Source organism: Drosophila yakuba, chromosome X (genome assembly GCF_016746365.2).
Source record: "Drosophila yakuba strain Tai18E2 chromosome X, Prin_Dyak_Tai18E2_2.1, whole genome shotgun sequence".
Taxonomy (NCBI): Eukaryota; Metazoa; Arthropoda; class Insecta; order Diptera; family Drosophilidae; genus Drosophila; species Drosophila yakuba.
Window position 1 is genome coordinate 1,694,766 of NC_052526.2, and position 27,979 is coordinate 1,722,744.

A 27,979-nucleotide genomic window follows, 5' to 3' on the forward strand; every position below is an offset into this window, starting at 1 on the left:
TAGCTGGAGATGTCAAAAAATGCCTAATACGGCATCACTTGTGAAACGAATTACCCCGAGAAAAAAGAACGATAAACATAAACATAATAAAGCCGGCTTAAAAATCAAACTGTGCTCAGTTAATTTAATATCATCTCCTAACAAACGGACAAGTGAACTAAAACAATGGCGATCGTTTCATCGGCCCGCGAGTCCCTCTCCCACGCGATGAACAACCGCTTCCTGCCCAACCTGGAGTACTTGCTGCAGGGATCCATCCTGGACTCTGCCGTGGAACACTTGATGCACAGGTGGGAGACCCAGCGTCAGATTTGAATCGTTTGCACACCTACCTAACCGCCTCACCACCATCAGACTAAAGGGACTCTGCGACAATGTGGACACCTCGCCGGAGCCGTTTCACGACCTGGAAGTATGCATGAGCCTGCGCCAGCCCAATGCCAACCAGCCACTGCTGCTTCGCGTGCGCCGAGCGCTTGGTCGCGATGCTCCCTTTCAGATGCGCTACCTAGGTAACCCCGAGGTGGATCAACGGCGGCCCACATTGGTACGCAGCTGCATGGACTGCGCCTGCACCAATGGCATCTTGGAATTCCTCACGGAAATGGGCTTTCGCCTAGAGTTCGAGTACATAGCCAAGGGTTGGGATCATCTATTGCGCTTGAGTTGCCAAAATGCATAATGACAAACGGATTTATTTCAGGCTACATGTTTCGCAAGGGTCGCATGAAGATTACCGTCTCGAAGCTCATCAAAATTGTGCCCGGCAAGCAGCAGGACATGGCCAACGAACCAATCTCACAAAGCTACATAGTAGAACTCTCTGTGGTGGCGCCCACGGGGCAGGAGAATGTCGGCGAGGAAATGCGGGTATTTGCCGAGCAGCTAAAGCCTCTCGTGCAGCTTGAGAAGATCGACTACAAGCGACTGGGCGGCATGCCGTAGTTTATAATAAAGGTGCACTCCGTATTTATCCAACAGTTATTTAATTGCTTAAATTTAAGAAAATATACAAATGTATACAAAAAATAAGAACCGAGAGGGAATGATTACACTACCAGAGTGAAATTTAGACACCACAAGAGCATGACAGGCGGACTGGTTAATCCTTGAAGGCCTCGTTAAGAGCAGCCAGATTGCGATCGCTCACATGACTCTGGAGATCGCTGCGACCCATCAGTGAAATGACCATCTTCAGGGTACTCCAGATGGACTCCGACATCTGGTTCTGCCCTCTAAAGGTGGCCGCCATCGCCTCATTGGGCAGCTCACGGGCGGCGTTAGTGTGCGCCTGCATGGTAAGCGCTGTCAGTAGGTGCTCCACCGCTTCCTTGTAGGCCTTAAGGTTCATGCAACATACGCCCACGTTGTAGCGCACGCGGATGAAGCCCGGTTGGAGCTGCAGCGCCTGCTGATAAGCCTCCACCGCCTCAACGGAGCGCGAACCGTTGGCCAAACTGGCGCCCAAGCGGTTCCATGTCTTGGCATTTTGGGGATCCACCTGCAGTGCGGACTGGTAACAGTCGACCGCCTTGTCGAACTCCCCGGAGAGATTGTAAAGCACACCGAGGGCATCCTGGACGTTGGCATCCACCTCCGCCGGGTGCTGTCGAACTGCCTCCAAGTAGATCTGTTGCAGATCGCGCAGCTTACTCGGACCAATCAGCGAGGAGGCCAACGATGTGCCCTCGGCCTGAAGCTCCGGATGGGCTGCAACCAAGTGCTGATACTTCGGATGCACCGCCAGCCAGCTGCACAGCATACGCACAGCGTTGTTCTGTAGACCCTCATTGGTGTAACACGCGGCCAGGGCCATCAGGACCTGTTGATTGTCCGGTTGCAAATCATAGGCCCGCTTCAGTGCCGCAATGGCCTGCGGATCCATTTCGTTCTCTGTTTGCGAAGTGCCCAGCAGCTGCCAGACCTCAGCGCGCTCCGGTTGCTTTTTGGCCGCCACCTCGAAACAAAGAACTGCGCTAGGTATATCCCCCTTTGCCAGGTACTCCTTGCCCTTTTCAAACGGGTTCTCCACTTCGGACATGGGGTTGCCCTCGGCGAACTCATACTCCTTGTAAGCGTCCATATTGTCGTTGTACTCCGACAGCCACGGATGCTCGTTCTCGTCGGACAGCTTCTGCCACTCGTCCTGTAGACGCTCCCAGAACTTTTCATTGAAGTTGGAGGCGGTTTGCTCTTTTTGTTCGGTGCTGCGCTGGTAGTCGCTGATCCAGTCGTCCAGCGATTCACCCTGTGGCGCCTGTGGCAGATGATCTGTGATGATAGTCTCAATGGCGGAGTCAAAGAATGGGTCCTGTTGCTGTCCCGCCGTAATGGACATCAAAGGTTGGCGCTGCAGAGGCCGAAAGTTCTGGCTACTAATCAGGGGTTCGTCGAAAAACTCCTGGGCATGCTGCAGGTCCTGCTGCTGCGCCTGCATGTGGATCATCTTGTTGGGCAGGGCGGGTGCCAGTCCGCGGGCAAAGTCCTGTCCCCACTGCTCCGCCTGTTGGGAGTGCATCTGCTGCTGCGGGTTCCCGTGAATGTTTATATCCCGCATCTCCTGGAGCAGAGTGTCCATCTGAAATGACTGCGGCGGGGCGGCGACCTGTCCCAGGAACTCGTTGATCAACTGGTCCTCGGGACGGGGAGCTCGCTCGAAGTGCCGCTGCACATAACCCTCATCCTTGTGGGCAACATCGCGGGTGAACTGTCCGCCCAGTTGCATGAGAGGATTAACTCCGCCGCAGTCGCCCTCGACCAACGGGCGGAACGACATGGTGCTCGAAGTGGAGATGCTACGTAACTGGGGCAACCAACGATAAGAGAAGGGGCCAAGTCAGGTCCAAAACAAAGGTCCAAATGTCACAAAGATTACCTTTTTATCGGCCGTTATCGAAGCTATCGGCTTTCCGACAGTGTTGCAAAGCGCTTTAATGCTATTGAAGAATATATCGCCGCGCGAAATCCAATCCTCAAGAGAATTGGTTTCGAAAACCAAATCCCCGCCTGCACCATGGACTACGACCTCTTCCAATCAGATGACGACGAGGAGATCCTGGCCGCCTTCACCCAGGCTACACTGAAGCAGGAAACGCAGAGCGCACAAGTGGATGTGGACGAAAGCGAGGAGGAGAACCTAAACGACGGTCTAGACTTCCTGCCTGAGTTCAACTGCAGCGGCCGGGACACTGTGAAGAGCCAACTTTTTGAGGGAGGCTTTCTGGGGAATGGCTACGCCGAATTGAACCCGCCCCGCTGTCGACTGGAGAATCTCTGTTTTGACTTTGTCGAGGGCCAGTTGGCGGTTGGCGCAGTGCGGAACTATCTGTACGGGGAGGCCTGGTGAGTTAAGAGCTCCACTGGCAACTGGCAACAAGTACAACTGTCCCGTTCTTAGCAAGAATGTGCAAAAGCTGTTCACTGTGGTGACGGGTCAGCAACAACTGCAGGCCACGGCCACCTCCATGAACTCCGGGTGGTATAGAGTGCGAAAACAGGTTACCCACTTCTACCATCTGCTGCTGCGCCTGCGAGACAACGAACTGCTACCATCACATTTTCTTGATGGGTTTCGTCAGTTGCTTAACGATCAGCTGGATGCGGATGCCTGGAAGATTTTGTATTTTGCGGAGCACAGCAAGGGAAACGACTGCCAGGCGCCGGCATATCACCTGTATCATGGCGTGCTGGAGTGGCGCTTTCTGGATCTGCATATATTGCACGCCTCTGGGAAGGATCAGGCATTCCTGGGACAACTGGAGCGCACTCTCGACGATCTGATCGTATGTGCCGGACATCACTATCGCAGTAAACACCGCCCAGAGCTCATCCATTTCTCGCCATTCATGTGTCGCTGCAACAAGGAGCTATGGCTGCTGCTGAAACGCCTTGTTCCCAAGTGGCTGGGAGAGCGGGAGCTTGACTTTTGGATACTTTTCCACAAGGCCATCCAGAGGCATAGGACAAACCACTTGCAGGGTGAGAGCAATGCAATTTCTCTGGCATACCACGAACTCTATTCCTGGCTGCGGCTTGGTCTGGCCCGCCTCGACGAATACAACAGTGAAGGTCGCTACCAGCCGGATCACTTACCCACTGCGCCGCCACCAGACAGCTTTCAAACCGCCCATCTGCTTAAGCAATTCCTGGCGAGCCAGCCGGACGAACAGCAGCGGCGTGTCTATCTAATTCTACTCTCTCCTCTTCAACTGCAGCTCGGCCAGCCGGATACTGATGTACTGTGCCAGCTGTGGGAGTACTTTCACCGATCCCTAAACTGCAATTTCAGTGTGGGTCCTGAGCTAGATCAGCTGCCGCTTACTTGCCCCAATGGAGCGGCCTACGTCGATCGCTACAGCAAACTGCTGTCGAAATCCCATATAGATGATTTGAACCTGAGCAGTTTCACCATGTACGCGTGGATGTTAGGCAAAACCTTGAAGCTGTTGCCATCGCAGGGCAGAAGCAACCAACGCCAGAAGCTACTCGGCCGCATATTCAGCAAATTCAGTGCCGCAAAACTTTTGGCTCTGAATGAGGCTGGTATTCACCATGTAATCGAGCTGTTTCTGTGTCTGCTGCTCTGCCATGAAGATCTCGGCGAGTTGGCGCCCAAGCTGCGCGAAATGCTGCTCTGCCTGGCACTGGAAAAACTTCCTCCGGTGCGGCGGATTCTCGTAGCCAAGGGCCATATGGCCCTGCTGCTTCTGCATGCCCAGCATCGCCTGTCCATGGATGATTATGTGGGCAAGCTGGTCAACCAGTTGTCCACCATACGGAATGATACAGAGGTGGGCGCCATCTACGTTAGCAGCCTTCAAGCCACCTTCAATCTTGCGGATGACTTTAACCGCGGCGAGCAGCAGCTTCTTGGGCCCTGGTTGGCACATTACGTAGAAAAGTGTGGTCAGGCATCGCAGGATCGCGTATGGCAGACGCTTCACTGTTTAATCCAGCGTCTTAGCGAGCCGAGAGCTGTGACAGGCAATGCAAGTGGCATCAAGGAGGCACTCCAACAGCACATAATGCCATTGCTAAGGACCCAATACGTTAGCAGCCATAGCACATGGCTTCCAAAGCTAGCGGCCAACTTCATCGCCATGGAAAAAGATAGCGACAAACTGCTATTGGGCTTCCTGCAGGGACCAGAACCTATTAATATGGCTGCTTCTGCTCAGTTGATGCTCCAGGTGTTGGAAGACGGTGGACGGCCTGCAAGCTCCACTATTCTTCTGGTCTGGGTGAAGTCTTTGGTCCTCCTTAACGCACAACACGAGTCTGTATTGGCTTTAATGCCCCATGTTACACAGCTAGAGGAGTTCCGGCACCTAGCCATTGATCCCGCCTCCTTGGAGGGCGGGCGTGAGCCGCTCTGCGCCTTTTTTGGAGCTTTGGGAAGGCGGGCCCAGCAAGAGGAGGCTGCTGCCCACGTCCGCATGCAGTTGAGCCACAAACTGCATGCCTATGTAAATCATTTTGAGCAGTGGCTACCGCCGGACCGAAGTCGATCCGAACTGGGATCCCGGTTCTACAGCTTCTTAGCCATTGTCATCTATAATTGCCCCACTCTAGCGTACGTGCGATCCAAGCCGAGTTGTTTCTTCCACCTGGCTATGGTTCGGTTCTTGCTTACCACGCAGTTGCAGGCAGGAGTACCGCCCGAAGGTCGCCTACCGCAATTGGTGCATAAGATTTTCCCGGTGTTGCTACAAGGGATTGGTCGGCTGCCTTACCGCACGGATACATACGTAGCCAAGACCCTGGAGCAGCTAGTTCAGCACTGGACGCCGCACTTTAGCTTCTCATCCAACGCCAAGCTGGTGGCCCGTCCATATGCCACCCTCCTCCAGGCGGATGCAGAAGGAGAGCTGGCGCAGTTTGTGCTTCAGCTTCTGGTGACCCAGTTTTTGGTGGTCCAGCGGCGGAGGGCAGGACAGCATGCGGGCTTGGTGATCACCATCATGCAACAACTGATTGAGAGCACGGGCAAGGAGCAGGAAGAACAGATGTTAACCCTTCTGCGCGCCGTGCACATCCCGCTGCTGGAGCACGTAATGTTTGTAGACGAAGTGGACCTCAGTCGCAACCAAGTGTTTGGACTGTATAGAGTGCTTGTTTCGCACGATGCGTACAAGCGATCGCAGGCGGTCAGGGATTTGTGCTCCAATCACTTGCGATCCCTCGCCGAAAAGCACCTGGCCCACTGCACCTACTTTTACTTCCAGATGCTCATTAACCTGGCAGAGCTCGCGCCGGATCTAGTGGCTCCACTCCTAACTTATGTAAGGAAGCAGGCAGAGCAGGTGGAGCTAAAACGCGGCGCTGGAGAGGACGTTGGCATACGCAAGTGTTTGCAGCGACTCCAAAAGGTCTTGAGCAGGGTTTAGGTCTACCTAAAATAAGATCAAGACTGTTTTTGTAACGCTTCTCAATGTAAAGTTAGGCATTCTATAAAAACTTTATTATTTCAGTCGGAAGATTCAATGATTCCTTCTTTAGAGATTTACTTTACGGTGCGGCAATAATGTACATGATAGTTACACTATTACGCGATCTGAGCTCAACGGATTTACGTTAGGGATTGAAAATAAATACACTAAGATTGCTTCTCCTTCGGGCAGTTCTATAAACAGACGGCTAAACAACGTTTTTGACGTCACGCGGTATGCGATTAGTAAGCAGCTCGGGAGGCATAAAGCCGGAGTCGCCCAGGTACTTAATGGACACGTTGCCCGACGGACTAATGGTCAGCCAGGTGATGGAAGCGTGGTTAATGCTGATCCGCAGCCAACCCTCGGCGGGGAACTGCAGGGCTCGGCAGACGAAGTACCGGATCACGTTGCCGTGTCCCACAATCAGGGTATAGCTCTCCTTCTCTTGGTCGGGATAGGCGCGGTGGAAGTATCGGCGAAAGGCGGCCTCTATGCGCGATCCGTCGCGAAGGAACTGCTGCAGTAAAATGAAAGCCGAAAATCATGTGGAATACGCACTGGGTTGACCATTGACTTGACTTACAGATGCCTCCGGCTTCCAGTGGCCCACTGGCGGCTGAGGAGGAATAGGCGCTCCTTCACGCAGGAAGGCGCAGTTCACCACTTTCTCTTTTTCAAATTCAATCTGCTTGAGTATAATATCGGATGTCTCCTGGGCACGCACCATTGTAGATGCTACTATCTTGTCCCACTTGATGCCCAGCTCGCTGAGCCGTTTTCCAGTAAACTCTGCCTGCTTGCGGCCGCGGTCCGTGAGATGGTGAGTGTCATCCGAATCGCCCACGTCCAGATACTCGCCGTGCCGCACCAGGATAATGTGGCGCGCCTTCTTGGCTTTCGCCTTCTCCAGCTCCGCGTTGTAGCGGTTCTCCTCCTCCGGCTGGCTGTTTCGCAGTGGACGCACTAGCGCGCGTGGCTCCCGGCAATCCCAGTTGGTGTCCCAAAGGGCCCAAGGATCCACCGGCTTATCACTGTTCGTCCATGAATTGTGCACGGCCGCCTGTGGGTCCCGCAGACGCTGTAGGTAGTAAGCCGCAAATCCGGCTCCAGTGCCGCACACGAAGCTGGTTAACTTTCGCATCGTTACGGTTTTAAGTTATTTTCTTTAATTTTAGTTTTATTCCGCTCAATGGGTGCAGTATTTAAATACTGCGCAGTTGGTATTCGGGTGATCCGGTTAATTGGTATATAAATACCACGCATCACTATTTAGACTTTAATTAATGAAAAGTAACCAAGGTTTATAAAAAATACAAATATATATTTATTATTATAATATAATAATATAAATATTATTATTTTTATTCAAATAATTGTTTATTGCGTGGCCAAACTAAATGGTTCTTTAAAAAATACCTTGCAGATACTGAATACTGAAAAGTACTAACGTTGGCACTCCTTAATAACAATCGGAATGACGCGATACGGCAACGCTGTAGTGTGAAAAATTGCAATTTTTTTCATTTCACACACACACACGCGACACATACGCCAGCATCGGAACGAAGGACGAAAAAAGGCCGCAGAAAAACGCCCATTACAGCTGAGGGTTATTTAAAGGGTTATCTAAAAGATATCTCCAGGAAAAACCGCTGACAGGAGTCACAGCGTCGACATTCCATCGGAGCAGAAAGAAGAAGAGGCGGGGGAAAGACGAAGAGGAAGAAGAAGCCGATTCGACGTTTATCAATTATGAATTTCCTGGGATTCGGCCAGTCAGCGGACATTGAGATAGTCTTTGATGGAGCTGAGCACAAGACGGCGGAGGTTAAAGGGGAGGACGGCAAAGTGGAGAAGATGCTGCTCTTCTACGACGGGGAGACGGTATCCGGCAAGGTGCGTCGTGGTCAGCATCCGGGGGAGTTCCCCCAAGCATTACCAGAGATAAACCCCTTATCCACCCCTTTTTCATCCAGGTGAACGTGACTCTCAAGAAGCCGGGCAACAAGCTGGAGCACCAGGGCATTAAGATCGAATTCATTGGCCAGATCGAGCTGTACTACGACCGGGGTAACCACCACGAATTCAAGTGTTTAGCGAAGGCGCTGGCCCGTCCGGGCGATCTCATCCAGAACAATAGTTATCCGTTCGATTTCCCCAACGTGGAGAAGCAGTTTGAGGTGTACGCCGGCTCGAACGTGCGACTGCGTTACTTCCTGCGCGCAACCATCGTCAGGCGACTCAGCGACATAACCAAGGAGGTTGACATCGCCGTACACACACTATGTAGCTACCCGGAGATGAACAACCCCATCAAGATGGAGGTTGGCATTGAAGACTGCCTGCACATCGAGTTTGAGTACAACAAAAGCAAGTACCACCTGCGGGACACGATTATCGGCAAGATCTACTTCCTGTTGGTGCGCATCAAGATCAAGCACATGGAGATCGCGATCATCAAGAAAGAGAGCACGGGCACGGGTCCCACCATGTTTAACGAGAACGAAACGATTGCCAAGTACGAAATCATGGACGGAGCGCCCGTTAAAGGCGAAAGCATACCCATCCGGGTCTTTCTTGCTGGCTACAATCTCACGCCGACCATGCGGGACATAAACAAGAAGTTCTCGGTCAAGTATTTCCTCAACCTAGTGCTGATGGACACCGAGGACCGACGCTACTTCAAGCAACAGGAGATCACGCTGTGGCGCAAGGCAGACATACCGCGCTACCATGGAGCTCAGCAGCACCAGCAACAGCAGCACCAACACGTCCCACTGCACGCTCCGCCGCACCTGGTCAGCGGTCCTGCTGCGCCTACAGTGGCCCACTCGCTGATCAGCTCGAGCACAGACAGCGGGGAGGCGGGAGGAGCCCCGACAGCGCCGGGCACTGCGGGATCTGAGTCCAAGATGGGCCTGTTTACCAGGGAGAGCCCCAACCAGGAGTTCAGCCAACAGCAACTGGATTCTCCGCCGCTGACGCCCACGGCGTCGACCGCGTCCGTTGCAGTTCCAGTCCCCACAGAGGCGTCATCTGTTTCAGAACCAGCTCCCGAGCGGGGCATAGGCGATGGAGCCGCAGCGGCCACCACAAGTGCCTCGCCCGTTGCTATGCTCTCCAGTTCGCCACCGCCATTGCTGCCAGTATCGCCGCTTTCCCGATCCGATGCCGAAGCGTCGGAGCATGTGCAGCCGGAGGATGAGGGCACCGATGCCATTGCGCCCTCTACGAAAAAGGCCGGTGCCACGCCGCTGGCCACCGATTGAGTGGGAAGCTGGAGAGGATTTCCATCTTCAGGGGGATAATTAGTAAGAGCCCAGAGCTAGGGCAACAACAGAAGGCGGAACTATTACGCATATATTCGTATACAGCAGCAGGAGGGCAGTGGAGAAGCAGCAGCAGCAGCAACAAATATGCATATATCTATTTTTTTAAAGTTAATTTAAAATTGTTACAAATGTTTTATTGAGGTTATGCGCATCATTAACCAAAAGCAGGCAAATCGCAAATGATAGTAACGAAAAAACAAAACGAAACTTAGGACAAATGAGAAGAGGCAACCTCGTAGCTATAACCAATCACTAGGCGTTTCCATTGGTATTATTGCTATAACAAATCGAGATGCTGATGGCGACGGACTCGGACCTCGGACACGAAAGCGAACCCAAATCTCCAACCCCTCAAAACTAGTTAAACCCCCTAGTATTCCGAAGACCATTCCCTATCCTTGTGGCGTTTGGAAAATATGATTTTTCAATTTGAAAAATGTTGAAATTGCTTTTTAAAAGTGAGAACCCCTGAAATTGAAATTAAACGTGTGCATTAAACTAAACCAACTCCAATACAAATGAAGCAGCAAGACAAAACATCCATTTAATAATACATTTTTAGTCTATAGCCTTCTAACGAATTGATGCTGGGAGCGTTCTGATTATGGCGATCGGATTTGTTTTGAAGTGGAAGCGACGAACCATGTTACATGCCTTGCATATGTACATAACAGTTCATATACATAACATACAAAAATTATTGATATATACACTTAGACACGCAATTTAACAAATAACAAATAAAAGCGATATGAGCGCCAAACACGAAAAGAGCGTTGAGTGATATAAGTGGAAACTTGATCAGGCGCACTGCCTTTCACATGTGCATGCGGGTCGATTGGTGTCCAAAAGCAAGTAAGCAGTGACTCCACATGGAATGTAACCAAGCCGAATATGGATGCTTATCCAGCAGGCATTATATAATTTCCATAACATCTAGATTTATTTAACAAGTAACGTCGGCTTATATATAGATATTATGATAGTTAGTCCCAGGCCTCCTTGATCTTCAGCTGGTTCAGCCGCTCCTCAATGGTAACGTGTGGCTTCATCTTGCGCAGTGTCTGCTCGTCCGTCCACTTGGCCACCAGCTTATCGCGTTTTTGTAGCTCCTTGGCGTGACCGGAAGATTGCTCCTGAGTGGAGTGGACAGTGTAGTATTAGGCCGTGTGGTTACGCGTATAGCGAGCAAGACTTACCAGGGTAAGGTACGGGTGCCGAAGGAGCAGCATGATCTGCTCCTGGCGCTCGTACTCGCGGGTCAGGGTGTCCATTGCTCGCTGGCTGACCGGCTTCACCAGGCGCCGCTTGCCCCGGAATATGTGACCAGGCACAGTCTTCTTAAACAAATTGATTAGCGTCAGGTGCATTTTGTTAGCTCAAGTCCAAGTAAAAACTAAACTGTTTATTTTATAACCAATTATTATTTTAATTTGGCCAGAATTTAGGTGTGACCAGGTTTCCTAAGAGGAGAACCCGAACTGATTACCGTAATATCGATAGGAAACTACCGCTTAAATTGAACTACCGATTGAATTTATAAATAATAGTAATGCAATATCAACATTTTCACGAACCCTAACACCAGCTCGCACTTCGACCCGATTACATGGGAGACACTGTGGTTTTTTTTTATAACAAATTATCAGTTTTTTCGATAGCAGTGAAAATAGTTGTACAAAAGTGGAATGCCATGCCTCAATCAAGTAATTCAATACGAGAAATACGAAAACCAAAATAAAAAATGTAATTGAAAATATCACAACCGAAACTTCGTACTGTGTTTGGGATTCAGCGTGGGTATATTGGGTAGTTCCAAGCCGCTTGGCTTATTGTATTGCCATCTCGCTTTCTTTCGTGCTCAATACCAATGCCAATTTTAATAATTATTATTATTAAAAATTATTATAGTTAGCTATATTTATAAGCAGCACAAAACAGTCTTTACTTTAGCTGTGCGGCCAAGTTATGGCGAAAACGCCGATTGAAAATATCCGATATTTTACAACAATTTTTTTTTCGATTTTTTTAATAAAAAAATAATCTATTTTTTTTTCGATAGCAGTAAAAATCCAAAAGTAAACCGACCGATTTAGCAGCGAAAATAATATTCGGGCGGCTGAAATTTTCAAGAAATCGAAGGGATTCCCGATTTTAAGTACTAGGCAAACAAAAATCCTAGTAGGTAGCCAACGATCCCTTTTTTGTCTAAAATAGAGATGGCCGCGTGTAACATATTTTTTGTCGCGCTCCCAACAACCACATGGGGTTCTTTAATTATGTCGTGATTGTCGTGCAAATCTCGTGAGAAACTCGTGAAGCACCAAGTGCGCAATGTGACTGAGCACCTCTGATCTGCGTTCCGTTACAAAGTAAGGGCTTTGCTCCTGAAAGTATGCAAAGGACGGCAACCATGGAAATATCAGATAGTTGTCTCGTTCTATGATAATTGCTGGCATCTGCCGCCACCTGCTGAGATTTCTGTTCGCCTGGCGTGCGGAACGAAAAACTGGCCGATTTAGCAGCGAAAATAATATTCGGGCGGCTGAAATTTTAGAGCAATTTAAGAGATTCCCGGTTTTTTAGTACTAGGCGAACATAAATCCCAGTAGGCAGCCAACGATCCTTTTTTTTTGCCTAAAATAGAGAGGCTCGCGTGTAACTGATTTTTTGTCACGCTCCCAACAACCACATGGGGTTCTTTAATTATGTCGTGATTGTCGTGCAAATCTCGTGAGAAACTCGTGAAGCACCAAGTGCGCAATGTGACTGAGCACCTCTGATCTGCGTTCCGTTACAAAGTAAGGGCTTTGCTCCTGAAAGCATGCAAAGGACGGCAATCATGGAAATATCAGATAGTTGTCTCGTTCTATACCTGCAGGCTTCTGCCGCCACCTGCTGAGATTTCTGTTCGCTTGGTGTGCGAAACGAAAAACTGCCCGATTTAGCAGCGAAAATAATATTCGGGTCGGCTGAAATTTTAGAGAAATTTACGAGATTTCCGATTTTAAACACTAGGCGAACATAAAACCCAGTAGGCAGCCAACGATCCGTTTTTTCCTTAAAATAGAGAGGCTTGCGTGTAACTGATTTTTTGTCACGCTCCCAACAACCACATGGGATATTTTAATTATATCGTGATTGCCGTGCAAATCTCGTGATAAACGAGTGAAGCACCAAGTGCACAATGTGACTGCGCATCTCTGATCTGAGTTCCGTTGCAAGTAACGGCATTTCTCTTTAGAGCCTGAAAGCATGCAAGGGACGGCAAGCATGGAAATATCAGATAGTTGTCTCGTTCTATTGCTGGCATCTGCTGCCACCTGCTGAGATTTCTGTTCGCCTGGTATTCAGCATCGGTAAAACTGACAATTTTGGCCGAAGAAATTGGTTGAGGCGCTCCGAGATGAGGCAAATTGGTGATTTTTCGATTTGAAGTACCAGGCGAACAGAATCGAATAGCAAGTGGAAACGAACAGCTGATCGCTTAAACTAAACCTTACTTAGGGATGGGGGATTCAAATGAACTGGGAGTCTATCGGATCAAAGCTCGTGACACGTCCACAAGAACAAACGATTCATTTGAATCGCCTATCCCTAAGTAAGCTTTACTTTCAGCGATCAGCTGTTCGTTTCCACCTGCTATTCGATTCTGTTCGCCTGGTATTCAGCATCGGTAAAACTGCCATTTTTGGCCGAAGAAATTGGTTGAGGCGCTCCGAGATGAGGCAAATTGGTGATTTTTCGATTTGAAGTACCAGGCGAACAGAATCGAATAGCAAGTGGAAACGAACAGCTGATCGCTTAAACTAAACCTTACTTAGGGATGGGCGATTCAAATTAACTGGGAGCTTTCGTGTCTATCGGATCAAAGCTCGTGACACGTGCACAAGAACGAACGATTCATTTAAATCGCCCATCCCTAAGTAAGCTTTACTTTCAGCGATCAGATGTTCGTTTCCACCTGCTATTCGATTCTGTTCGCCTGGTATTCAGCATCGGTAAAACTGTCATTTTTGGCCGAAGAAATTGGTTGAGGCGCTCCAAGATGAGGCAAATTGGTGATTTTTCGATTTGAAGTACCGGGCGAACAGAATCGAATAGCAAGTGGAAACGAACAGCTGATCGCTTAAACTAAACCTTACTTAGGGATGGGCGATTCAAATTAACTGGGAGCTTTCGTGTCTATCGGATCAAAGCTCGTGACACGTGCACAAGAACGAACGATTCATTTAAATCGCCCATCCCTAAGTAAGCTTTACTTTCAGCGATCAGCTGTTCGTTTACCACCTGCTATCTGTTTCTGTTCGCCTGGTATTCAGCATCGGTAAAACTGACAATTTTGGCCGAAGAAATTGGTTGAGGCGCTCCGAGATGAGGCAAATTGGTGATTTTTCGATTTGAAGTACCAGGCGAACAGAATCGAATAGCAAGTGGAAACGAACAGCTGATCGCTTAAACTAAACCTTACTTAGGGATGGGCGATTCAAATTAACTGGGAGCTTTCGTGTCTATCGGATCAAAGCTCGTGACACGTGCACAAGAACGAACGATTCATTTAAATCGCCCATCCCTAAGTAAGCTTTACTTTCAGCGATCAGCTGTTCGTTTACCACCTGCTATCTGTTTCTGTTCGCCTGGTATTCAGCATCGGTAAAACTGACAATTTTGGCCGAAGAAATTGGTTGTGCTGCTCGGAGATGAAGCAAATTGGTGATTTTTCGATTTGAAGTACCAGGCGAACAGAAATGTCAGTAGGTGACCGGCGATCAGTTCGATGGTGACGACCATAAATGTCGCAGCCCAAAAGTATGCAATACACTTTAACGCTTGCTATCAGCAGCCTGAAAATATGCAACGGATACTGTCTACGCTTTGTGTATAGCTTAAAATGTGTAGGAAAAACGCTGCATACTCTCAGGCAAAGACAAAGCCCCCAAGAAAAAACGTTTTTTGTTCAATAAAATATTTTATTGCATGCATTGTTTACAGGTAAGTATTAAATCTGTATGGTAAGTACGGATCAATTTTCGCGCAGCCAACGACCAATTCATCCAGTCATGGTTTCAGCACCTGAAAAGAAAAGAAGATATTAGAAAATTCAAATGCAAACTATAAAATACTTAAGCTAGGTTTAGAATTCAATTAAAAGTATTATACAATATTAATCAAAGATTCCTGCGATTCCACCAAAACTCGGCTTAAAAGTCCGGTTTTTGGCACATTTTATTACTTTATGCACCAGGCAATCATAATTAGCAGTAGGTGTCTACTTAAATCGAAATGATCGTTGGCCACTTCCTGACATTTCTGTTCGTCTGGTATCTGAAATCCAAAATCTCTCAATTTTTCGGATATCGAAATTGAAAATATCAAATTTTTTACAAACAATTGATTTAAAGAATTGTTTTGATAAAAAAATAATCTGTTCTTTTTCGATAGCAGTGAAAGTAGTTGTAAAAAAGTGGAAAGTCATACCATACCATACCGTTGAATTCGTAACAAAATTCCCACTCCACCCAATACCACATTGCCAACTGCAAAGAGCTACAAGTTTCTAAAGATTTGTGTCTCAAACTTGTTATGGCAATTAATTAAATTAATTTATATAATTAACAATTATAAAATACATTTAATATAACAGGTGCTCAGTTCTTTGAAATGCAGTTTCTACATTTCTACATTTCCTCAATCGAAATTTAGCCAGGTTTTAAACCGCGACAGCGGCATTTATAGCAACTTCAAGCGAGAGTTAAAACAGCTCAAGAGAGAAGCTGCAGAAGGGGAAAGCAGAGAAAGTGGAAAGAAGAGAGAAAGAGAGTGTACTATGAGTATGGTCAAAATGAAGCAGACTGTGGGGATACGGTACTTGTTGAAAAAAGTTGTAGGTTTAAATTTTGGGAATATGTAAAAAGTTTTTTTTTCTTTAAAGTTATGTATGATTTAACTAGATGCGCAAATACCATATGTTTAATACTTCATTGCCGTTGGTTTCCACTTATTCATAGGCTAAAGCAAATCAAATCAAATGAATGCAATACAATGGCTGGACGTGAGAAGAAATTTGCATCCGGTCCGAATTATAATCGTTCACACATGGGAGATGATTTTGAGGGGTAATGCCAGGTAAACAGACGAAAACTGCCAGCTGCAAGGAGCTGCAATTGTAATCATGTCCAAGTGGATAATACAATTCCGTATGAATTCATATGGAACAGGACGAGGAATGAAAACAGGTCAAATTGCGGAAATGTATATAAACGGTCCAAAATGTAACCCAATTTAATTAGCTAATGTAATGTAATATGTATTTAAGAATTTATGTTCAACTTTTTTTTCCATGAAGTACATATGTGGTCAGAAGTATGCGGCGGCAACTGAATGAATACTTATGCAATTGCCATTAATGCTGACCGGTTGTATTCCGGTTGTACTCGGATTTTTCGCTTAACCCTTAGTTGGCCAGCCACAAATAAAGCCGGTAGCTCACCTGACTTTGAAGGCTTTTTTCCGATTGGGGTGCATGCACCCTTACACCCAACATCCCTTCAGTCAAGCAGCTTCACATAATTTGTTTGCATATGCATTGACGTATTTGCAGAGGCCAGCGAAGCGTGTGATTAAATTTAAAATATTTAAGCATATTTTACGCGTTGGCCAAAAAAAAGAAGAAGAACAACAAAAACGTAGAGGAGGCAGGAAAAAAGAATGGAAATCACACAAAAAGCGAACCATTGACCAGTTGCATGAAAACTGGGGGAAAACCAGCAACAATGAGCGCGAAAATAATAACAATAAAAAAATTAACTGCAAGTGCAAAAAATGGCGCGCAAATTAAAAAGAATAAAAATCCAATGGAAATTGCTCTCTATAAAAATGTAAAAATGAGCCAAGCATGAAAAAATATAAACAAAAAAAAAAAATCAATCAAAAAAAAACGCGAAACATACAACAAAAATGGAAACAAGAAGATACAAATAAAACAACAACAAAAAGCGCAGTACAGTAAAACAAAATAAAAGGAAACTGTAAGCAAACGCCGCTGAAAATGCGCAATTGTTTATGGCATGGTCGTGGTAAAATGAAGGGGGAGGGGACACTGTCGCCCGCCGGCGCCTCTGGCCTGGTGTGCGTTTGCGGGGTTGGGGGTGGGGGTGGAAAGGGGGCTGAGCGGATAGGTTCGGGCGTGGTAATGGCTGCAGGGGCGCAGCGAAAAGGGTGCCGTCGGTAGGGGGGGTGGCCGCCCTTGTTGTCTGCTAGGCATGTGGAAAATCAGCGCCAGCCAAGCGGAGAGCGCAGAGGGGGGCGCTCCTAAAAGGGGCGCAGGGGGTGTGCCAAGCAGTGGTGGAGCCAATGTGAAAAAAATGGGGAGAAAAAAGGAAAACCAAACGAGAACGAGATACCAAAGCCAGCACACACACAATATGTTTCCAATGTAGCACATTTAATATTAACTTTTCGAATTTATTTTTATTTCCGCTCGGCGCAAAATACATTTGTGTGCGTGCGAGTGTGCAAGCGTGTGTGTGTTCGGCTGCGTATCTGTGTGTGCCACATTCATTTCGCTTCATTTCTTGCTTTCTTGCAGGAAATTACAGCATGTAATTTGCATTCAGTTGTAAAGTAAAATGGAATAATTTCACGAAGCTGACGTCGTTGATGGTTTCTTCTGCATGCCCGTCTGCGTATCCGTGTGTGTGTGCCATATACGCGAATGTGTATTAATTTCTCAATCATTCAATCATGCATTCTCGCAGGCATTTCCCACACCCACCCAACCAGCCAACCAGCCAACCAGCCAACCAGCCAACCGCCCATCGCATCGATTCCCATCTCTCTCGATGTGCAAAAATTTGACATGCTTTTAGCCAAGTCTTACTCTTTATGAGTGTGCGTGTATACATATGTGTGCTAGTGTGCGTTTGCGGAAGTTGACACTTTCGCGACTAATGGCGGCGGAAGGAAGAGGAAGGAAGAGGAAAAAGGAGGAAGGGCCAAGAGCGAGGCCAACCCAGCAAACCGAAATCCCTACTGAAGCTCAAGCTGAAGTGTTGGATTTCGTAGCCTACTTTTCAGGCCTCCGTATTCTTATCTTCGCTTTATGTGATTTGGGGAACAAAATATTGCACTTAATTTATATTAATATATTTATGAAAGGATAAAGAAGAAATTTCCTAAATTAAATATTTAGTTATATCACGTAAATGTATACATTATATTAAAGTAACTAAATAGAGAAGCAGCCGAATTTTACGAAAATGGGAATTCGAAGGAAACGTTATATAATTAAATGACACGATTTTCTGCCAGAAATTGATGGGACACTATTGCAGGGACTGAAGAAGACTTTACACCCCTTGACACCCCGTCTTGTAACCCAATTTCCAGTCGAATCGAAGTCTTATTCAAAAATATTAACTTACTGCCAAAAGCAAAGGGTCAGGAATAAAAAGTGGGACAGTAACCCAATTTGCACTCCCAGTTGGCTTAAATGCTTTGAAAATTTGCAAACTTGCGCCTTTAACAGAAAGTTTTTCCCTCCCCCTACCCCTCTCCCATTATCGAGCACTCTTTTCAACTTTCCTTTCTCTCCCCATCTTTCTGTAGCTCAGTGGTCAGGATATGTATATGTATATTTACATAAAAGAAAGCCATTTTGCGAATGAAATCAAATTAAGTACTCGGGGCATCCATTTGTAGCATACGCTATATCAAATTATGGCCACATATAAACCTATGTACATATGTGGATACATTTATAGTAAACGTATAAGTAAATCAAAAGGGAGCGTGTGATAGGACGACCAAGAAACGCATATTCTGCCAACCGTTAAACGGTCAACAGTCGCGGCCGTGCCAGCGAATGTTCATTCGCCGTTTAAATTTTTAATTGAAATTACAAATTGATGTCAGCAATCCATTCTCCCCTTTTCACCTTTCAGCTGTCAAAAGGACATGCCCGCCAAAAGGACACTGGGCAAGGGATGGAGAGGTGGACGGAGCGGGACACACATGGGCACGCTTTTTGCTTTTGTGTCGCTGGCCACTTGAAAAGGTAAACGGAACAAGATCAGCCGCCATTGCCATTGCCAGCTCGCCAGCTCGCCGGATCCGGAATGCGGAATCCGAAATCCGAGATACGCAGTCCGGCAATACAGCGATGTTACACAGAGAAAAATTGCACACTTATGTCACACACTGCTCAAAGCTTCACTGCAAAGAAATACATTTTCATCAGCTACACACTTCACACTTTAAAATGTATCTTACTACTTCATTAATGGCGAATTAAAGCAGTGTGCCAAAACATCAATTCTATCCAATTGTATAATAGCAACTAATTATTCTTTTCAGTGTCGCCACAGCTGCAGCTACAGCAACAAAGGGAAGAAACCGCTGTTATTTTTTGTTGCTGAGGTCAGAGCCGCGTTTAATACCAACACGCCTCGTTCATTATTAACAGCTGACGGCGACGCTGCCCACTGTGCGAAGGATTGAGAGGGATTGAGAAGCATACAGGACGATTGCAGGAGGCGGCCAGGAGGAAAGAGTGGATGGGACCAGGAAAACAGGACAATAGTGGCTGGACACGTCATGGCATTGACATTTATTAAAGCGACTGAACGAGTAAATTAGAGTGCTGCTTATGGGGGAAAATGCAAACTTTCAGATTCGAGTGTCACTTTAACCATGAGCCAATAAAGAATTTTAAGTAAAACCTATTGATGTGTTTTATTCCTAGTTTGTAAGACAAAATAGGGCATTTTTGTGTAGAAAATAGTGGAAGAATTACTTAGCTTTGTGGTGCAAAGTACAATCATCATTTTATAGCTGACCTTCGCAGTGTGAGTGTGTGAGGTGGCACTTGTTGCCCCAGGGGAAATCCGTTTTTCAATTACGCCTCGCCTACTCAGATGCATCTTTTTATTTCACACACACTTTCTATCGGCCAGGGGAAGTCGGCTGTTTCGGGCATGAATGTTTTGTTTAACACCTTCACGTGATTCCGGCATTTATTAAATTGCTTTGTACTTTGTTGCCATTTCCGTTTCGCTGCACGACAGAAGCCAAACATGCGACGTGACGAATGCGAATGCTAATGCCGGGCTCCTTTTTCCAGGGGCGGGGATGAATTCGTTCTTTATTTTTTAGAGGGGTGGAGGAAGAGGTCCTCCCTTCCCGGAGAGGCGGTTTCCAGGTGAGTGGGGCCACCGCAACGAGCGGCCCAATAACAATAATGAGGCGTACTTACAAATGCATCTCTGTCGCCGAGCTCGAGTGTCCCATTCCATTGATTGCGATGATACACTGGGGAAGTTAGCCTTTTAATTGTATAATTGCTGAAGTAGTAGAAAAGCTAGTGTAGGTGTAATATTTATATATCCATGGGGAATATAGGAATTGTATCTTACATTTACTTTAGTGGTTGTCCCTTTGTGAAGAATATGAATAGTATGATTTTTGCATTTTGCGATGCCACTACTATATACACAGATTTTTTTTTAGGTGCACAGGCACCTCTTCGGTACCTTTTTCATCGCCATACCCATCTTGCCATCTTCATCAGAGTCCCGGGCGACGCAAATTTGTCTTTTAAATTATGCGCATCTCTGGGAATATGGCATGGGTGTACTATCCTGGGTGGGTACTACATCCATGGACCAAAAGGTAACAGGGGAGAGAGAAGGGGGAGGTGGCTTACCACGTCCTGGGACACCGGCGCGTTTTAAAATGCGACGCATGACTTTCATTTCACGTTGTTTACTTCGCATGCGGTCGCGTGATTTTCATACGGCGGCGTCTCAGATCGTTTCAAGGGGGTGGGGAGGGGGTAGCTTTTAAGAGGGGTTCAAGCTAGGGGAGTGAGGGGTAGAGGAGGTGGCGCAGGGTGGCGTTAAGGCCGCGGCACGACGCGGTACGTGTCAACAGTTGGAAATGGGTTTTTAAGGCGCCGCAACGTATGCTACAGTTTCTTTGGCTACAACTTTTGTTTCAATTACGATTACCTGTTACCGCCCCCGGCCCCTTGAGCCTTAACCCCCTGAACCAGCCTTAACCCCTCAGCAGCTCGCACTGCATTTGCATGGATTGTCACGCCCCAAAAGCCCACAACCCCCCGCCCACCACTACCCACTCCACAATAAGTTTGTTGATGTATTTTGATGATTATCTGTGCTGCTAATACGTGGCCAGTGTTGGTAAGCAACTGCGACGCAGGTGGGAGGGGAGGGGGGGGGGGGGGTGGTAGGATCCTGTGGAGTCCTTAAACTTGATTAATATATAATAGAGACCGTTGTGGGTGGGGCTGTTAGACTTGGGGGATTAATCTTTTGATTCTTTTTACTGGCTTTCAAGTTTTCGATACCCTGCAAATCTCATTACGCCTAATTTGTAAAACACTGAGTTTAGTGATGTTTAGTTAAATGCCAAACAAATTGATCGTATGGCAGATTTCTCGCCAAGCCAAACAAATATGAAGAACAGTAAGAAATTTCTAAACTACTGATAGCAACTTTGTTGTTGTTGTGGAAACCACAGGCATTTGTGAGTTTGTGAGGCATAAATCACCTTGGCTTTGCATTCTTTCAGCACTTCCTTTCGCATCGACAAGGATAACACTGTAGACTCCGTTTAATGGGCGTGGCAACTCTGAAATTGGACACTATTTCAGTTTGGCTGGCAAAATCTGTGCAGCCTTCGTTTATGATGTCACCAATCGCCACCAAAAATGCCGGAGCACCGAAATAATTCTTTGTCATATTTTTCGAAATCCCCCTCCAGTTAGCAACTCTACATGTGAGTGTGTCTGTGATTGTGCTTGTGATTGTCAGTGTGTTGGTGTGGCAGTGCACGTGGCATATTATACACCTAAATGCCGGCAGAGCCATTTGACTCCGATTTCGGTCTGTGGCCAAGTGAAATTTATATGGCCAGACATAATGAACTTGAGGCACCGGCACGTACACCCCTTCCCCCGTCTTTGCACCCCTTTCCACGCCCATGTGCTCCTGCAAGTTTGGTAACATTTCACTTCAGCCCAAAGTGCAGCTTGGCTGCTTGACTGCCTGGATTGTTTGGTCCCTTTGGTCCTTTAGGCATTTCGTCCTGTCTGGGGAAAAATGGAGGTCTTCGCAGCGCTCGTAACCGTACAGAGAACGATACCAAAATCGGTTTTGTAATAAATTCAAGCTGATTCATATATGGAAATGTACATATATAATGAAAATCACATCTATACAAAACACATCTAGAACATTAATTAGAAGAGATGTTATACAGATTGTGATTATTATAATTATTTCGTGGTTTTCGGTGACTTTACTAGGTCGCCATTTATCCAGTGCCCAATTATCCAATTATCCATTCCATTTATAAACATATTTTGCCAGTGCATTCATTCCTGTTTGTGTGGTGCGGCAGCTCGAACGGCAGTTGCCAATGCATTTGGTACATAAACTAAACTGCGCTGTGAGGATTCCCTATCATGCTGCTGTCCTGCTCCTTTCCCGCTCACTCTCTCTCTCTCTTCCTCTCTTTCTCTCTCTCCCAACAGTACTTCCATTTCTTTGGCTGTTCCCAGGGAAAACAGCATGAAAATCATATTATAAATAAATTATGCAATTATAATTACACAAGAAAACTACTTGGGGCAAAACACGTTACGAAGAGGGACCGAATGAGACTGAGGCATTTTGCAGGAAAGAGACAGGTAGCGCTGGGCAGAAAGAGAAAGAGAGAGTTGAAGACTGGAACACACACACACACACATGGACATTAAACGCCAGAAGCCATATGTGTTCGTGTGAGAGTCCTGGCTTGGGCTAAAAATCCTCAATGTTGTCATGCCAGGCGGGTGAAGCTTTCCCACTTCCCAAACTTATTCAACTTTCCAACCCCACCCCCTTTCTCTTTGCACGTCCCAAAGCATGTGTGTGTGTGTGTGCGAGTGCCGGGCACAAATAGCACAAGTACAGGAAAATAATTACATTTTACGTGTTCCTATTAATCTTGCTGAGTTTTTAGTTTCAGTTTTAGTTTTGCCCACTAATTCACTTGCCTTCCATCCCTTTTACTCCTCTTTCAGGACCTTTCTTCACCCTTTCTCGAATTCAATTTTCTTGGTTGAGTTTGCTTTTTACTTTAGTTCGCTTTTCCCCCTATTTTCTCTGAAATTCTTTGGCAGTCCAGTGACAAACCGCTCGATGTGAGTCATTTTCAAGGGGAGTTTTCCGATTGGAAGGTCATTCGGTGGTTTACGAAAGAACCATATCGAACACACACACTCACAAAACGGAGGTAATCTCCAAATCAAATTAATTTGTACCTGCTAAGTTGTTAACAAAATCAATTAGCGATATGACGAATATCTATATAATAATTAGGAGCGCAAGGCGATCATTAAATCTTAATATATACATAAGTATAATTTCTTTCTCTCTTTGCAATAATTTTTTATTTTAAATATGACTTCCAATCAGCACAAATGCGTTCTTCAATACAGAGAAAAAAGAAGCGAAATGAGGCGGAAAAGCTGCACAGAACCATTTTCAGCTTTTGGCTTTAATGGGTTTCCGGAAAAGTCCTTTTCCCTTTGATAAGGGGAGGGCGGCGGCGAGAAATGGGGGCGTGGCATGGCGTGTTGTGTGTGTGTGAGTGTGTATGTCAGTAGCCATGATGTTGCATGCAACTAATTATGCTTTTTACCATTCGGTGGTTTGCTCTTTTGCCACTTAGCAACAACATAAGCCGCTTAACCCACTAAAGCCGCAGAATACACGAACACACACGCATACACACACTTATGCACTCACACACAGTGAGAGGGAAACACACACACGCAAATCTCATTAAAGTTGCGAACATGTTTCAAAATTAATTTCAGTAATTCTCCACTTGACTGCGGCTCTCGGCGAATGTGTTCACCGCTGTTCATCGCATTTGATGTATCCCATCGCCCATCGCCCATCGCCCATTGGCGCCTCTTTTTCGGCTGTCCAGGAAGCCGATCCTTCTGCTTCTGCTCCTGCTCCGCCATTGGGGGCGGACATGCTCCAGGACATGAGCCGGACCCAGGGCAACCGCAGTTCGAATGCAGCACTCGCAGGATAATCGCATCACTCGAAAGTTTCACCAGTTTCACCAAAACGGCAGCAAACGAAATTGGATTGCAATTTCTGGATGCTGAGGGAGGGTTGGTGCGGGGGTAGGTGTGGTGGATACAAATGCCCGCATGCACATATCTGCAATCTGCAATCCGGATGAGTATCCGAAATCTTTTTGAGCGCCAATTAATAAGTGATCCTTCAACTGAAAACTTTGGTTAATAATATTAATTAATCAAGTGCTTACTAATCAATACTATTCTGTCATCGAATGCATGCATAGTTGTGTTAGCACCAAGGCATTCATTTATTGAAATTTATTGAAAGCTCCGAGGAATAGTTCAAAATAATAGCAAATTTTCCTGTTCGAGCATCAATTGGGATGCAGGCTTAGCCGCCGACTGAGTGGTCACCCCGATGCCCGCAAAATGGCTGCTCCGTGTGGAAAGTGCCCTTTTAGATCCCATTACCACTGCAGGCATCCAGAAACGGGTGGCCATGGTCGGAGAACACACATAGACTGACATGTGGTGGCTGCGGAGTGGATGCGGTGACCTCCAAGGTGGACCGAAAGCTAGGAGACTGCATCCAGCATTCAGCATCCACCAGCATGGATTCAGGAGCCAGTTGCCAGTTGCCAGTTGCCAGCAGGGCGAACTTCACTTAATGTCAACTTAATTGCATTGTTTCAGCCACAAATTACAAAACGAGTTTTGCACAAGGCTGCAAACATGTCGTCACTGGCTCCAGTTTCCAGCTCCACCCGCTCCACCGCTCCACATCCTGCTCCTCCCCAGGATTTTCCACACTATTCTCTCTGTTACCTAGTCCTGCACTGAGAGAAATGTAATATCGCACGGCGGGTAGTGAATTTAAATAAATACCAACAAGGAGAATGCATGTTCTCGCCGTGCAGCTGCAACAATGGCATCCAGTGTGTGTCTGTCTGTGGGAGGGGAGGTGGCCCGGTTGCCAGCACCTGTAAAAAGAATCAATTGTGTGTGACCAAATTAAGTTCACTGACTCGCGGGAGGAGCCAGGAAGAAAAGGGGCACGCTGCCATTGTCAAGTGGAAGCCAAATGGGGATTCATTTGAATAGAGTGGCGGCCAATGCGGGATGTGCACGGGAATGGGTATAGGTATGGGATGCAGAAATGACTGCAGGTCGTCCTGTCGGGCTCTGCGAAGCTCCACACTCCGAAAAGCGGCGACTGCCGTGTAAATGGAGAATGTAACCAAATTGAAAACAGAACAGAGCATCACTTTGAATGCACTCCCACGAGAGGCAGGAAAAAAAGTGCGAGGAGGGAGGAGAGAGGGGCTGCAGCTCAGGACTCGAAAGAGTGGAGGTCCTGGCTCATCCATTATCAGACCAGGATCAGAAGCGTCCGACAGGCAAATGCTAATTGAGGCTGCACTTTAAACGGCTTTCGATCTCAACGGCTTTCAATGCAACCTGCTGATCGGCCTGAAGGCAAAGAAAAACCATCAATTATTACTCACATATCTTTTCAACAATTATGTTAACCTTGTATTTAATTTCTGTTGTTTTTGCTTGGAATTCAAATGGGTTTCCTTGGACGAGGACAACTCTTTGACCAGATTTGGAGTCCACATTCTCGGGAGCCTTGGATTCTTGGGCTCGAAAGGATTCCTGGTGGTGGTGGGCTAAGGTGGAAGGGGGTTGGGGATGCTCGCATTTCTCAGCCTGAAAAGGTGAGGATGGTAGGTGTGGTGTGGTGTGTGTGTGGCGGCAGGTCGCTTGTTGGGTGGCTGCAAAGCTGTGGGGATGTGGGGCTGTGGGGCAGCACTCTGGCATCTGGGCCTTGGAAAAGTTGAGGTCGTGTGCATATGACAAAAGCATCTGCCTTTTGTTTGGTTGGTGCGCCCTTGGCTTTTTCCTTCCCTCTCCCCCCCACTTCCGTCCGTTTCAACCCCACCCCACTTCACCCCCTCCGTCTGTGTGTGTGCGAGTGTGTGTGAGCTGAAGCATTCAAATAATTAAACTCATCAAGCCGGCTTCTTCTTGGCCTCCGCTCCGTTTAGTCTAATCTTCTTTGTTTTCTTTTTATTACAGGCCCGAGTCCTAGGAGCGCTTTTCCTTCTCTTTCACCGCATCCGGAAAATACACACTAGCACACTCACACACCGACACACCCACACACCCACACACGCTTACATGCCCATGGACTGAGCACGCATAATCCTTGATCTTTTGTTAGTTGTTTGCTCAACTTCTGGGTTCTCCCCCGTCTCCCCTTGTTTGTATGAGCACTTCCAACCACCCACCCAGCGTGCTCCTGCTCTAAATTATTAATTAAAGTATTTAACAAATATGCTAAAGTTTGCCATGGCTCGTGAGTCTGTCGCATGGTTTCCCGGCCTCATCCTATTCCTGGACACGCCCAGGAGTTCATTTCTTCCGAGTTAATAATGTGACCAGTGCGTGTGTGTGTGTGTTGACATTGCATCTTTTTGATGTCCCGCTGCCGCATCAAAGGCGAAGACCAAAATAGTTGACATTTTGTGTCTTTTGTTCCAGATCGCCTGCGAATTCCATGGCTTTGAAATGAGTTTTTCCATTTGTCAGCTTATTCCAAAAAGTCCTTTGATAGCAACATAAATATTTAGTATTATTATTTATATGTATAAGAAACATTTATTTCCTTTTTTGGTTTGACTAGGAAAATAAAAAGAAAACATTTAAAATACTTTTTATTTGCATTGCACATTGACTTACCTTTGCCTGAGCTATTTGGTGTAGCAAACGCTTGGCAACAATAGCTTTACAATACAATACTCGAAGTCTATTCAATTATAAAAGCCTTTCCAGTTCAGATGATATATATTTATATATATAGTATATTTCAGAAATATTTGGACTTTTTGTCTGCTTTTGAATCTTTGATTTGGAATACGCTTTCGATATATTGACATTCTGGATCGAAATAGTTTTGCGCCGTTGACTATGCCATTTTATTGGCGCCGGTTCGGTGCCAATTATATATTTTTTTCGTGTCTATTTTTGTTTTTTGGCTTCGCTTATGTGTTTGGCTGGGTGTCAGGTCTAGGCTAGAAAACAGCTCTTCAGGCAAAGCTGCATACTGATGATGCAGATGATGCAGATGATGGCGATGGAAATGGGGTTGATGGAGGTTGCCAGCAAGTCTGTAATTGAAATGCAGAAAATGGAGAGCAGCCTCGACCTGGGAAAGGTGAGTACCGAGTACCGCCTCCCCTTTCTGTCGGGAATAAATAATGCAGCAGGTCTGCAGAATTTTGTGGTGCAGGAAGTGGATGGTGGATGCTGGATGCTTTCTTCATCTGTCTCGGCCTGAGCCGCTGTTGACACATAGTTTGTAGTTGGTAAACAGGCAACACACAACTGCTCAACGAGCACCTGAAGATGCTTTGTATAAATTTGAATATTTAACTGCAGCTGCAGCTGCAGATGGAGATGGAGATTGCGACGGCGGTGATGGTGGCGAAGGTGGCGATGCACTTGCTTTGGCTTTGGCAGTCGTAGCAGTTACAGTTACCCGAAACCCACCATCCAGAAGTAGCAACATTTCACTCAAATCTAGTACAGCTGCTGGCTTCGCTCCGGCATCGTGGCCTGGCCAAATCTTTTGGCAAAAGCCGGAGACGGAGCAGGAGCGACCCTCAGCCTCCTTAGTCCCCACAAAACGCATTCGGCATGCATGTGTGTCAACGCTCTGGCCAAGACAGCTGCAACGTCGCAGCAGCAACACCAACTGAGTTGATTATTATGTATGCATTTTGGGGCTTAACTTCCTTGGGGGGGTGTGGGATGAATGATTCGACTGACATTTACCCACCGCTCCAATGATCACGTTTCCAGGGTATTTAAGCATCGCTATTTATGAAAGTAGTCGCAATATGTACACATGTTTGTCTTTGCACAGCTGCACGATCAAATGGGATGTAATTTTCCAACCAACGCATCATTAATTTACAAAAAATTATATTTAAGGCAAAAATAAGTCTTAGTGTACTCAGAAATTCTTATTTGCCAGAATAAAAGCTGATAGCTGCTTGAACAATTTAAATTTATGAAGTCCGCATAGTTCAATAAAAACACAGGGGTATAGC

The 27,979-nt window shown here is 46.6% G+C and overlaps 6 protein-coding genes across 7 annotated transcripts; 3 read left to right on the forward strand and 3 right to left on the reverse strand.

Moving 5' to 3' along the window:
* Window positions 1–14: 14 nt before the first annotated feature.
* LOC6523959 (mediator of RNA polymerase II transcription subunit 18) lies at window positions 15–973 on the forward strand. Its single transcript, XM_002099795.3, has 3 exons — window positions 15–290; window positions 355–641; window positions 704–973. Exons 1-3 carry the CDS (start codon window positions 166–168, stop codon window positions 943–945), a joined length of 654 nt encoding a protein of 217 aa, XP_002099831.1. The 5' UTR covers window positions 15–165; the 3' UTR covers window positions 946–973.
* LOC6523960 (peroxisomal targeting signal 1 receptor) lies at window positions 964–3,015 on the reverse strand. Its single transcript, XM_002099796.4, is given in 3 exon segments — window positions 964–2,803; window positions 2,876–2,944; window positions 2,947–3,015. Coding segments are annotated over 3 exon segments (1,839 nt in total). The 3' UTR covers window positions 964–1,102.
* Window positions 3,014–6,641, forward strand: LOC6523961 (protein MMS22-like). The gene is made up of 2 exons (XM_002099797.4): window positions 3,014–3,342; window positions 3,398–6,641. Exons 1-2 carry the CDS (start codon window positions 3,014–3,016, stop codon window positions 6,384–6,386), a joined length of 3,318 nt encoding a protein of 1,105 aa, XP_002099833.1. The 3' UTR covers window positions 6,387–6,641.
* LOC6523962 (serine/threonine-protein phosphatase Pgam5, mitochondrial) lies at window positions 6,434–7,642 on the reverse strand. 2 transcript variants are annotated; one of them, XM_015189917.3, is made up of 2 exons: window positions 7,015–7,642; window positions 6,434–6,945 (listed from the first exon to the last, which is right to left on the reverse strand). In XM_015189917.3, the coding sequence occupies exons 1-2, from the start codon at window positions 7,570–7,572 to the stop codon at window positions 6,637–6,639; spliced, it is 867 nt and encodes a 288-aa protein (XP_015045403.1). In that variant the 5' UTR covers window positions 7,573–7,642; the 3' UTR covers window positions 6,434–6,636. The 2 variants fall into 2 exon arrangements, with proteins under 2 accessions (XP_015045403.1, XP_002099834.1); XM_002099798.4 differs by having other exon boundaries at window positions 6,434–6,948; window positions 7,015–7,640.
* A 280-nt stretch (window positions 7,643–7,922) lies between these two features.
* Window positions 7,923–10,534, forward strand: LOC6523963 (vacuolar protein sorting-associated protein 26). Its single transcript, XM_002099799.3, has 2 exons — window positions 7,923–8,327; window positions 8,408–10,534. The coding sequence occupies exons 1-2, from the start codon at window positions 8,184–8,186 to the stop codon at window positions 9,698–9,700; spliced, it is 1,437 nt and encodes a 478-aa protein (XP_002099835.1). The 5' UTR covers window positions 7,923–8,183; the 3' UTR covers window positions 9,701–10,534.
* A 150-nt stretch (window positions 10,535–10,684) lies between these two features.
* LOC6523964 (ribosomal protein 63, mitochondrial) lies at window positions 10,685–11,247 on the reverse strand. Its single transcript, XM_002099800.4, has 2 exons — window positions 10,963–11,247; window positions 10,685–10,899 (listed from the first exon to the last, which is right to left on the reverse strand). Exons 1-2 carry the CDS (start codon window positions 11,131–11,133, stop codon window positions 10,750–10,752), a joined length of 321 nt encoding a protein of 106 aa, XP_002099836.1. The 5' UTR covers window positions 11,134–11,247; the 3' UTR covers window positions 10,685–10,749.
* Window positions 11,248–27,979: the final 16,732 nt, after the last annotated feature.

What these genes read in the sequence shown, in the direction of transcription:
- LOC6523963 (XM_002099799.3), top strand. Translation starts at nt 8,184, where the DNA reads ATGAATTTCCTGGGATTCGGCCAGTCAGCGGACATTGAGATAGTCTTT. An exon ending in GGGAGACGGTATCCGGCAAG is followed by an intron (nt 8,328 to 8,407) that starts GTGCGTCGTGGT and finishes TTTTTCATCCAG; the next exon opens with GTGAACGTGACTCTCAAGAA.
- LOC6523962 (XM_002099798.4), bottom strand. Translation starts at nt 7,572, where the DNA reads ATGCGAAAGTTAACCAGCTTCGTGTGCGGCACTGGAGCCGGATTTGCG. An exon ending in ACTGGAAGCCGGAGGCATCT is followed by an intron (nt 6,949 to 7,014) that starts GTAAGTCAAGTC and finishes ATTTTACTGCAG; the next exon opens with CAGTTCCTTCGCGACGGATC.
- LOC6523959 (XM_002099795.3), top strand. Translation starts at nt 166, where the DNA reads ATGGCGATCGTTTCATCGGCCCGCGAGTCCCTCTCCCACGCGATGAAC. An exon ending in GTGGAACACTTGATGCACAG is followed by an intron (nt 291 to 354) that starts GTGGGAGACCCA and finishes CACCACCATCAG; the next exon opens with ACTAAAGGGACTCTGCGACA. An exon ending in GTTCGAGTACATAGCCAAGG is followed by an intron (nt 642 to 703) that starts GTTGGGATCATC and finishes GATTTATTTCAG; the next exon opens with GCTACATGTTTCGCAAGGGT.
- LOC6523961 (XM_002099797.4), top strand. Translation starts at nt 3,014, where the DNA reads ATGGACTACGACCTCTTCCAATCAGATGACGACGAGGAGATCCTGGCC. An exon ending in TATCTGTACGGGGAGGCCTG is followed by an intron (nt 3,343 to 3,397) that starts GTGAGTTAAGAG and finishes TCCCGTTCTTAG; the next exon opens with CAAGAATGTGCAAAAGCTGT.
- LOC6523964 (XM_002099800.4), bottom strand. Translation starts at nt 11,133, where the DNA reads ATGCACCTGACGCTAATCAATTTGTTTAAGAAGACTGTGCCTGGTCAC. An exon ending in GGCACCCGTACCTTACCCTG is followed by an intron (nt 10,900 to 10,962) that starts GTAAGTCTTGCT and finishes CACTCCACTCAG; the next exon opens with GAGCAATCTTCCGGTCACGC.